This window comes from Triturus cristatus, chromosome 9, assembly GCF_964204655.1.
Source record: "Triturus cristatus chromosome 9, aTriCri1.1, whole genome shotgun sequence".
Taxonomy (NCBI): domain Eukaryota; kingdom Metazoa; phylum Chordata; class Amphibia; order Caudata; family Salamandridae; genus Triturus; species Triturus cristatus.
This window is the reverse complement of record NC_140592.1, coordinates 819,448,751-819,461,306: the sequence shown is the minus strand read 5'-3', so window position 1 is coordinate 819,461,306 and position 12,556 is coordinate 819,448,751. Positions and strand designations below refer to the sequence as shown.

The 12,556-nt window shown below is 40.0% G+C and overlaps 1 protein-coding gene across 1 annotated transcript in view; it reads left to right on the top strand.

The window, feature by feature from the left end:
- Positions 1-11,145, top strand: part of CLBA1 (clathrin binding box of aftiphilin containing 1) — a 116,523-nt gene extending 105,378 nt beyond the window's left edge. Inside the window, exon 6 of the mRNA XM_085626233.1 lies at positions 10,170-11,145. Within this exon, the coding sequence (XP_085482359.1) occupies positions 10,170-10,319 (150 nt within the window). The 3' untranslated portion in view covers positions 10,320-11,145. The remainder of the gene's footprint in view (positions 1-10,169) is intronic.
- The last annotated feature ends 1,411 nt before the right edge of the window (positions 11,146-12,556 follow it).

Sequence of the window (12,556 nt, the reverse complement as noted above, 5' to 3'; positions counted from 1 at the left end):
GTATTCTGTTATAGAGAGAGTTTGGCATGTGTCTGGGCAATGGAACATTTCAGGAAGTTCATTTGGGGAAAAAAATGACCCTTCGTTCCGATCACAAACCCTTAACCAAACTACTCACTACTGAAGGCCTTTGCAGAGCTTCAGCTAGAATAGCTAGACTTTCTATGAGACTCCAGGATTTTGTCTATGAGGTAAAGTATGTTCCTGGGGTCAACAATATTATAGCTGATTTCTTGAGCAGAATGTCCTTACCACTCAGGTATGTGGATCACAGCTGTTGGAATGATTACTGTGTAGCTGGAATTTTTTCTGAGTCATATGGTTTACAGATGGATGAATGGCAACAAAAGGGTTCCAAGTATCAATTACTCATGAAGGTTATGAATACAATTTCTAATGGATGGTTGAATGAAGACAAATCTGATCCACAAATTAGAGCATTCTGGGAAGTGAGAGATGAATTAAGTCTGGATGGAGAGTTTGTCTGTCGTGGTGAAAGAATTATTCCTCCTTTTGGCATGAGATAGAAAATTATAAAAATTGGACACAAGGGGCATCCGGGGGTCTCTAGAACTAAAAAAAACATCAAAGCATTATACTGGTGGCCCAAAGTTGACCTGGAAATTGAAAGACAGGTTTGTGATTGCGTAAGTTGTGATGGTGCTGACAAAAGTCAGAAGACACTCAATCCTCCAATGTCTTCTTTAGGGTGTCCGAAATTACCTTGGGAAGATTTAGCCTTGGACATTATGGGCCCCATAATTTGGCAAGATGGTCTATGTAAATATATTTTGGTCTTAGTAGACCCATTCTTCAGATGGATTGAGGTTAAGGTAGTGAAACGCATTAATACGGATGCTGTAATTAAATTTCTTGATGAATGCTTTATTAGAGAAGGATTACCAGCCACAATTTTGACTGACAACGGGGTACAATTCAAATCAGATGTTATGAAACAGTTCATGGGTGCCACCGGTATAGTACAAAGATTTACGGCCCTGTATCATCCCAGGGGCAACTCTGTTGTAGAAAGAGTCAACAGAGTGGTTAAAGGTGCTTTAAAATTGGCTAGCAAAGAAAGGAAGAACTGGGACATAGCACTTGACAAACTGGTATGGTCCTACAGGATCACTATGCTCGATACGTGTGGTGAAAGTTCTTTTGGTCTAATGAGAGGGAAGTTTACCTATTGCAAAATTAATCCAACCTGGATGGGTAGAAGTAAGAAGTATGTATGGGATTGCACTAAGAAAAGGTAAAAAGGAAGGGCAAGAATAATAAAAAAGAGTGTGCGGAAAATTATATATTAACTCTAGATAATATCCCAGTGCTGTTTAAATGGAGATATATATAGAGATAAGAAAGAAACTGGCAATTCTTATAAACAAAATATATTCTTTTTAATACTTTTTTTAGTTTATAATAGTTTATATGAATAAATAAATATTCCTAGTAACTCTTATGTGATTAATACAAAAAATGTATACATGAACAATGACAATTTCAAAAATAACTGTGTTATTTGAATGACACACAAAATAATAAACATAATCTGACATATAACATGACCGAAAGTTTATGTATGCATAGAACAAGACAAAACCCTAATGATGTTGATTATCTTCACATTTCGCACAACGCGTTTCGGATAAGCCTTCATCAGGTGTCCGTTCATGGTGATTTGACTGAATAATAATTTGAGCAAAAAGGAACACTAGATAACCAAGGTTCTAGATAAATGGACAATCTCCAATATGAACTCGAATCTGATAAAAAAGGGAGCTGTGATAGACCAAACGTCTGCCTCTTTTCACAAACTAACCCCAATATTGTATTAAATGGGGTTTAAAGATACACAAACCAGGTACCTTAAATTCCTTTATAAATGGTTTAGATGTATAGATACTGCAAAACAGAAGAACCAAGTCGGTCAATAATCGTAGAAAACAGTTAACCTCCGGAGGGCAAGGAAGGGTCGGACCCCCGCACGTACATTGTTCAATTAATGCAGACCTCTCTGCCAGATTTGGTTGGTTGGGATTGGCACAGGGAGGTGCAAAGGGCACATCGGGTTCCTTTCTCTATTCGGCAACCGGTACCACCTAATGCTAAACCCAGGGCGCTACTGGTTTATTTTGGGAATTTTTTATTAAGGCAGAGTGTTTTTGAAAGAGCCAGGCCAGAAGCCCAATTAAAAGCTGAGGGGTTCTCTTTCTTCGTTAGACCCGATTTCTGCCATGTTACCGTGGAGCGCCGGTGGCGCTTACGCCAGATGATTAAGCCTTTCCAAGAGAAGGGAGCTCAGGCCTTTCTCTTAAACCCTGCTCGCCTAAAAATATTCTGGAGGGATACTACAAGCTTTTTTACGTCTGAGATTAAGGCTAAGGAGTTTTTGGATTCTGGTGGTAAGGCTGCATCTAAGGGATAATTAACCTAATAGCGTATATTTGCTTTTTCTTTCCTTCCTTTGCCGTTCCCCTTTTTCAGCTGGACGGGCGGGATATAGATATATAGGATTATGTGGGGTTGCCCGATATGGGAGGTTTCTTTGGCGCACTAGGGGTATTACCACGTTAGGTTTGTCTCGTTTTCGGGAGAGCACAATATTCATCCACTACAGACCTGGTTGGTCTGTTGCCTTCATTTACAGGGTGGGTGGGACGGGTGGGGTGGGTGGGGTGCTGTGGGTTAGGGAATGGGGTGGGAAGGGATGGGGCTGAAGAAAATAAGCCAGGGAAATCAGGGAAATCAGGCAAAAGGTACAGGTTGATTGTAATTGAGCTACTAAAATGTTTAATATCACTGCATTGTAATAAAATTTACTATGATGGGTAAGCTGAGAATCTGCTCTTTGAACATAGGGGGGCTTAACGATGCTGGCAAGCGGCATAGATCCGCAGAAGTTATTCGCTCATGGGGGGTGGACGTTATTTGTCAACAGGAAACCCATATTCCTTTTCAGAAGAAAAGCCTAAATAACATTCCCGGATATAAGCAGACGATCTGTTCCTCACAGACTTCTACTACAAGAGGTGTGGCTATTCATACCTCCACTCGGATGCCTGAAGTGGAGAGAACCCTATCAGATAAGTGGGGGCGATGGGCTATAGCCTATTTACCTTGCAGAGTCACCATATGTACTATCTATGGCTCCAATTTTGATGATTCTGACCTATGGGTCAAGCTGGAGCTTGAGCTAACAGCCTGGCCCTCTCCACTTATAATCTGTGGGGATTTTAACATTCATCTAGGCTTATCAGATATTTTTTCGGTAAGCTATGACGGGAGGAAACCACGGGTATTTAAGGCCCTTAAAGCCTTAGCAGCGAGTCATGGATTAGCTGATGTGTGGACTCGTAAAGGAGTAGGTGATGCTGGCTATACCTACTTTTCCTGTCCCCATCAGAAATACGTTAGGCTTGACTATTTTTTTATATCTACCTCCCTAATAGATCGTGCTAATATACGTAAGCTTCCAAAGATCTTATCAGATCATAACCCCTTGATACTTGAGCTAGACCTTCCGGAACACTTGAATCGCCCTAGTAAATGGTCCTTTGATAGGAAACTTTTGGTAACAGAAGGCTTTCTTGATCATCTTAAGGGATGGACCACGCAATTCTTTGAAGCTAATCGGTATAGTGCATCGAGGGAAGTCGTTTGGGATACTTTTAAAGCTTGCCTAAGGGGGGAAATTATTAGCTTTGCTGGACATCTAACGGCAGAGCATAGGAGGACTGTGCAAAAACTCATGATTGAACTCTCAACGAATGAGGTAGCTCATCTCCAAACTATTGAAAGTAAACAGAAGGATGCAACGAAGCTAATTGAATTAGAAGTTATAAGGGTCAAAGCCAAACTGAATGGAATATATAACAGTAGGAATGCTAAAATATATCAAGCTCGTGTCAGGGATAATTATGAATATGGGGAAAAGACTGGAAGACATCTAGCATTAAAATTGAAACAGAGGTCGTCTGCTAATAATATCCCGGAGATTAAACGGCGGAATGGGAATATGGCAACGGACCCTCAGGATATTCTTCAGGTTTTTGCTGAATTCTATGGGGAGGTCTATAAATCTCAGACTGATCCATCAATGGTAGCAGGGCAGCGCTTAATTACCCCCCCCTATAATTATACAGGAATTAGAAAAAGAATTCACTCAGGCTGAAGTTAATGAGGCATTACAGTCCATGGCATCGGGCAAGGCTGCAGGTCCAGATGCAATTCCGGTAGAAATTTATAAAGCTTTACAGTCGGAACTAGCACATATGTTACTAGATTTGTTTTTAGCAGTACAATATCATGGTACCACACCTCAGTCTTGGAAGGATACTAATTTAATTGTCTTTCTGAAAAAAGGGAAACCGCCTTTGGATCCGGCCTCGTACAGACCAATCTCCTTGATAAATACCGACGAGAAAATATATTCCAAAATTATAGCCAATAGAATGTCAAAAATAATAGCTTCCCTGGTTAGCCCATGGCAGCATGGATTTATTCCTGCTCGAGGAACAACTGATCATGTACGTCGGGTGATCTCTTTATTTGATATTACTGAACAGATCGGGGTCAAATGGCTCTGATTTTGTTAGATGCTCAGAAAGCCTTTGATCAGGTGGAGTGGGCCTTTTTATGGCAGACCTTAACTAGCAATGGATTTGGCCCCTCTATCCTGACGGCTATAAAGGCCATGTATATGCAACCATATGCCAAAATACAAATGATGGGGATGGAATCTGGGAGGATTAAGATCTCACGGGGCACTAGACAGGGCTGCCCATGTTCCCCGATTCTGTTTGCTCTATATATTGATCCGCTGATTAGAGCTTTGCTTAATGATCAGGCTATTCAACCTATAGTGGTGAGGGGATTTAGCACTAAAGTTTTAGCATATGCGGATGACATCGCCATAGTTACTTCTGACCCTCAGGCTGCTTTGGTCCGCATTGAGGCTCAGGCATTAGAATTTGGTCGGCAGTCTGGTTACCGGCTAAATACAGCTAAAACAAAGATTGTCTGCTCTAGCAATATTTTGTTTAAGGATGCTCGGAGGTCTCTGGAGACTATTTATCTAGGGATAAATATAAGCGCAGAGGTTGCAAATATTTGGGATATCAATCTGACACAGCTATTAACTAAGATCAGCACAGATTTAAAGCGCTTAGACAAATTATACATCTCTATCATTGGACGGGCTAACACTATTAAAATGACGATGTTTCCTAAAATTTATTATCTTTTTAGATGCATTCCAATTGAACCCCCTAAAAAGTTTTTTACAAAAATTGAAGGGATATTCTCTCAGTTTATATGGGGATATAAAAAGATCAGGAGATCAATAAAATTTATGACTCTCCCCCAAAATCGTGGCGGGCTTGCTATCCCACATATGTTATATTATTTTTGGGCTGTGACGCTGCAGCAAATGATCATCCTGTTCCGCCCAAAATATCTTGTAGGAACTACATTGACGAATGATTGCAGTGATTCTCCTCCTTCTATTTATGAGTTGGCTTTAGGGGATTATGCACCGGGTGTTTTATTAAGGCAATTGGATGGTTGCTATTATAAAAGAACACGATTTAAAATTGTTAGAACCGCTTGGAATGTCTGGTATAAAATTAGCAAACTGCTGAGGATTCCTAAACTGCATAGATACCATGCTATCTGGGGATCGTCACAGTTCCCATCTTTATTTTATGATAATCTTGGGAAAACTTGGGAACAGGCTGGCATTAACGTAATTGGAGATCTATTTGGGCAGGCTGAACTAAAATCCTTTGAAGAGCTTCAAATTCAATTCGGGTTGGATACCAAGACATTCTTTAAATATTTACAATTCAGGGAGATTATCAAAGCTGCAATGGGTCAAATAACTGGATTTGATAATATTCCGATACTTGACTGGCTTGGACATAGGCAGCCACGGGTAAAAGACTTATACCTAATTTTGTTGAATGCCAACAAGGATGATATTGCCAGCTCTGAATCCGTTTGGGCAGGGTTGCTTGGGGACCCTGATGTCGACATTTGTCGGTCACTGTATTTATCAAAGAAAATATTTCTCGCAGCTAATCTTAAAGCTCAACACTTTAAAACTTTGTTTAGGCTCTATTATACCCCCGCTAAACTTTTTAGTTGGGGGAAAAGGGAAACTGACTGGTGCCCCAGATGTAAGGAAGGTCCGGCCGACATGATCCATATGTTCAGTGGGTGTAATCAACTGGATAATCTGAAATCAAAGATAGAGGAATTTCTCAATCAAATCATTGGGGGCTTAGTACGATTAACTCCCACTCTGATTCTGACAGGGATTGATGGTAGCCTATGTTTGGATTCTTCCCAAGCCTATTTTTGCTTTATGGTTTCTGCCATCTTTCGTTTAATTATTGCAACTCATTGGAAGGATGCCGAATCACCCACATTTCATGAATGGTACGCAAGACTTCATCATGTTTTTAATTTAGAGAAGGCACTTTATAAATGTAAAGGGAAAAGGGCCAAAAGAAGAGGTCTTCGGGTTTGGGGCCCGATCTGGGAAACTGATGAGATGTAATGATGAAGTTATAACTCTGTGTTCTACACTTTGTATTTTGGGACTTAATTCTGTTTTGGTAAAATGGAATTTGCAGTGATTACTTGGTTTCTTTTCTGTGCCTTCTTTGTTAATTTTTTTTCTCTTGATTTCCCTGTGCAAAATATCCAAAAATAAAATAATTTAAAAAAAACAAACAGTTAACCTGCTAATAAACATGGTACCAGAGCCTACTTCCTGAAACTTGTATCGGTACATTTAATGTATGCCATTCGTCTCAAGTGTGCAGCATCTGTTTGGTATGTGAATTCAGTATTTGACAGAGATCTTGAACAAATAGGGGCGCTAAGGTCAGAAAATGTATTGCAAATTCACAAAGTAAAAACAAAGCCTATTTTGATTCTAAACATGGTACCAAGAGTGTAACTTTAGAAGTCGGACAATGGGTCGGGATCAAAGAGGTAAAAGAGAGTTGGAAAACTGCAGCCTCGTTTTTCTGCACCCAGAAAAATCTCCAAGGTAATGCGTAATACGGTCATGTTAGATGATGGCAGTATTCATCACCTGAGCTGTGTTGCAATTGCACGACTTCAACATCTAAACAGTGACTATAATGTCAAGGAAAGGAAGATGGGTGGTGATTATTGGTGGTTAAGTCCTGACTGTAGTTCAAAATCGGGTACTATGCCTGAGTTTGCACCTAACACACCAAATGACACCACTGGTATTGAGTTTGCTACAAAGCAAAGAGTTGCACCTGGCGTTTCAATCAATGAAACAATGTCTGAACTAACGTTTGATTCTACCCATAGTGACTTGCCAACCACCTCAGATTATTCTTGCCAACCTGAACAAACTGGTGGCAAGGATAATATGCCTGTCGTCACGAGGTATGGCAGACAAGTCGTGACGCCCAAGGTTTTACATGATTTTGTATGCAATTAATTCATTCATTGGATATGTTCCTGTAAATATATTTTTTGTTTAGTATGTAGTTTTAGTGGTTGGTGGTTTCTTTTATTATTAAGAAAGAGGATGTGTAGTAATTCAGTTCTTTAACATTGTAGAATTTATTTGTGGAATGTCACTACATCATTCAGAATGTATATTTATTATGGAACTATAGAATGTACAGGCATTCAACCAACGAGCCTAAGAGGAGATACCAGCACCCTTTCCTTCCTCTTGTACTTAACCCCTAATAAACCAGAATTACTACTGAAGCTGACTCCTGCTGGTTTACTACACCTTCACTCTTTGGGCTGGGGACTCTCCGTGGAGGAAAAAGTACATTTTCTCTGAAAAAAACGTGTTTTCAAGAGAAAGAACAGTGAATGAAGGTGCATCTGTATGGGCACTGAAGTGAATGATACATAGGCACAATCTCATGTCCCACAAGGACTGTCTGGTCGAAGCCAAATTAGTTGTTTGGTATGGTGTGATGTGGGAAGCGATGTTACACAGTAATGTTAAATGAGCGCATTCATTGGGATGGGAGGCTAGACGTTTATCCTGACTAGAAATAAACCATCCCTGCTACAACGGAACAACAGAGCAGTTCCATAACAACCTATCTCTTTCCGGTGCAGCTGAACTCCTAATGATTTCCTGGTAACAGCACCACAACGATGCTGATAGCAGCAAGTAAATGTGCATCTTCCAGTGCGCGCTTCATCCCGTCTAGAGTCTGCAGAAGGGGTTCGTGCCAGCCTTGCGTCATGACTTCCGAGGCGGCCCAGATGAAATGGAAGCAAATAAAACTGCAGAATGGTAGAACAACTCGCGAGGTTGATCAATGAAGCAGCCATCTTAAAGAGATACAAATAGTTGTTTCGTAATGTAGTGCTGGGTAACAGAAAAAAGCGCTTGCAACACGGGGGTTAATGGATTACTTCTTTAGACAAATTATTTCCACTTGTTATTTAACTAAACATTTGATTTTAAAGTAATCTAAAATTTATAATCTGGTTTTGGAATTTAGCCGTTGTGGAAACATGATATAAAATAAACATGACTTATTTGTGCATAGTTTATTCTATTATGAATGGTATGATTTCTGGTTCTCTTCAATCAGGAGTGTGTCTATTCTACGATGGCCGCCATTTTCATTATATATTAATTGAACAGACCCATACACGTTCTTCAGTGGTACACAATTAGATCTGACACTAGGGAAGGACTGTCAGGGACGCCGTACCCCCGTGGTGGAAGTAGCTTTTGAGGTCCGATATGCACCTTTTCCTCTCCATACAGGAAACTCGGAGTTGCATCTCATGCATGGTCTCTGTGCCACTAGGTGAGGAGGAACAGTCACTATAAAGCAGGTCCCTGCAGGGACTGCATAGGACCAGTCTGCAGAGTTTCTTGGCAGAAGCAAGGATTTTCAGGCGTTATGTATTGTACTGCACGTTGCAAGCCCTGTGCGGAACCCCTCGTGTTTGGCTAGTCCCACACTGCACACGGCCAAAGGCCTTCCATGATGGGAGGGTTGGCAGGCGGCCACGACTTGTGTCCTACCCCTGCAGGCAGTCAAACCCTCATTATCAGACAAGCACCCCACATGCTTTTTTGTAATGTGTAGCACTTTCAGCCAATTCTAGCATTTTAGCCAATATGACTTTACTTCTGGGATTTTTAGCCAGTAATGAAAGTGTTAAAAGCAAAATTGCAACATACTGTGGTTGGAAAGCCAGGAATGGCTGATGGCATAATTTATCATATTGCCACCTGGCAAACCTATGAAATGCAAAATAAAATGTAGATCAGGCTAAACAGTCTAGTGGATGTGAGGGAAGATATAGACTTTCATAGGCAAATACGAGCAAATCTCACCTAATAGGCTAACATTCACACTTCTTGGAAAAACGGTTGGATAAAATAGATGTTTACCAGAGCAATGCGAGCAGTAGCAGCGCGACTTGTCTGAAGAGACACTGAGACAGGAAAAGCAATGTGCTGGCACTGCTGTTTCTGAGGGGAGTTTGGTATGTTTGGAGGGGAGTTTAGGTGAAGCGTCTGCATCAACAGTGTGATATGACCTGCCTTGAACAGGTGCAGTATGTGATGCGTGTGCCGCTCTGTGAGGGCCACCAGTGTTTCCTTTGAAACATGAAGATGACTCTGATGGTTAACACCCCCCATCTTCCATTCCATTTGTTGATTTCACAATTGAGGGCAGGATTACATGTCAAGTGGGTTTTGGCTCGGAGACCCTGGTGAAACCTAGAAATGTGTAATCTTGATGGGCCCGAATATTTCTGTTCCTGGCCCTAGTGAAAATACCGACAGCAACTGTAATGCAGCTCTAGAGAGCAAAAGTAAAAAAATACTGAAAGTCCCTTCTTACAAGATGGTAGAACCAAAGAGTTGGAGACAGATTGACTTAATCTTACCAAAACCCTATTATACAAGTCCTTAAACCCCCTAATCTTGTTCTACTGATCCAGATTATTTCTGTTTTAATTAGTTTATAGGTTTTGCTTTTATAGATTAATGATGTGAAGTATGGGGGAAATGTGTCCTGCTTTTGATGAATTCTGCAATTGAACAAAGGGATTAAATTAAGGCTAATCGTGTGAAGAAGAATCAATACAAAACTGATTTAATGTAATTTTATTTATTTTCTTAGCTTTTGGTGCCTCAAGATTCCAAGCACGGACAGGGTTTCAGCTACCAGCTGTATTTAAAGCGAGCACCATCGAATGCAAATGTGCCTGCAATAAACTTTTCTGGGAAGAAGAGTATATTCGCCATAAACAACCTAATAATGAAAAGTTAGACATTCTATTAAACTTGTAATGAATCAGAACAAAGTAATATATTTTAATATATATGAATGTTTTAAACTAATAGCCAAAGAAAGCAGTATTTTATATAGATATGTTATTTTATTTGTACAGTACTGTAGAATATTGAGCCTATTATTAGGATAGTTTTTCATTTTGTACATGTTCTCTATCAACTTAAATACATTTTCTATGATGTGTATATTTTATAGATGCTGTCTTTTTACCCTGGATGGAAGACACTCAGTGGTTATTTGCTAAAGGTTGAATTGGCGCTTGTGTGGTGCTGTGTAATTTTATTATGCGCCTCAGACTTTTATAATGTTAAGTAGATCAACACAATACTTTGAGTCACTATGTGTCACATACAAAGCTGTAGTAAATAATCCACCTGTTAATTGTATGATTTTGTGGGACAAAATGAAGCACTTGCTTCGGGAAAAAGTTCTCTGAACATAGAAATAACATTTTATATATGTGTGTGTGTGTACACACACACACACACACATATGTGTACATACACACACATAAATGCACAGCATATACCCTTTCATATTACATCACTTATAGCACGTTAAATCATTGCAGTCGTAGCAATATCCAAATGACAGCATTTAGGACAACACTGTGTATTGTACTATTTTAATGTAGTTTGCCTAGCGAGTTCACAACATTGTGCACGAAGGTCTGTGAGTTATAGTAAGGTTTGGCCGGGGCTTAAATTATAACTTTAAATGATGACTATAACTTTAGAATGACTAATGTTTGTGTAGTTTAAGTTTGTTTTGTATAGAAATAATAAATCAAGTTTCATAACTATAACTAATCTTTAACCTTTGTATTTTTATTGAATTTCAATGCTTTATTTTTTTTATAAAAAAGTGTTTCAAATCATAGAGTGTTGTGTCGTAAAGTGATGTGGCATAGAGTGTTGTAGCGTAAAGTCTTGTGGTGTTTAATAGTAGTATAGGGGGATACCTTTCATCAATCTCTATTGGGCATGGTTTGCATAATGTGACAGGTGGTTGCGCCCCGTAAGGTCCTTCTCCAGAAGTGACGTCACTAATGGCCCATGTGGTCCGCTAGTGATATCACCGGTGACCCCTAACCCGGAAGTCCCTCCTCCAGAAATTAAGTCGTTGAGATGTCACTTCCAGCTCTTGTGACCCGCTAGTGATGTCACCAGTGACCCCTAACCCGGAAGTCCCTCCTCCCTAAATGAAGTCATTACGGACACCCTCCCCAGTAGTGCCATCACTTCCAGCCAGTGTGACCAGAAGGTGATGTCACCTGTGACACCTAACCTCTGGAGTGCCCAGAAACCCAGACCCTGGAAGTGACATTGCCCAAAACCTATTCCACAAGGCAATGCAACATAAATCAGTCAGTCAGTCAAGAAAACTTTATTTCGGCAATTATTGCCATAAAAGCACAATAAAATAGATTTAAAAATACAGCATCATAATATAGCTAGACTATTAAAAATTTAAAAGAAAAAAAAATAGCATTTTAAAATCAAGGTAGCAAAATCAATTAAAATGGCACCGTCCAAATCTCAGCCCTAACTTGTTACTAGACATCTGCGTTTACACCACAAAGCAAAAAGAAATTTGGATATAGCAGCAACAAGAACCGGATGTGTATCATATTTTAATAGCCTAAAAACCTCTCTAAAATGTCTAATTCCTAAATTCCTACAGAGCTGGAAAACCCATTTAGATCTGGCGGCCTTATATGTGGGACAAAAAAAGATCACATGGGTCTCAGTCTCATCTGTCTCGTTACACCCAGGACATAATAGTTTGTTGGCCCCCGCCCAGTTGTTAGTAAATGCATAGAGAGGGAGCGTCCCGTGTCGGAATTGGAGAAAAAGTTTCTTGGCTAAAAAGGGTTGAATGAGATCAAGAGCTGGCTCCAATTTATATTCCATTTTAAAATCTAGAAACCTAGAGGTTAAACTAGATGTCACTAACACCCTACTGGTACACATGAGTCGGAATTATTTTAAAGCGGAGGTTAGTGACTGTTTAGAGATGTCAAGACAAGATTCCTCAGGAGAAGACCACAAATCACTCCTCCCAATTTGACGAAAGGTATCCCTAATATAGGACAGCCAAGGAATTTTTTCCGCCCCCCGGATGTGCATAACTGATTCTAGTTCCTCTCGATATACAACCAGCTCAGGGCTACTCCATAGCCTTTGCCAATACAAAAGTGGGCGAGAGGCTAT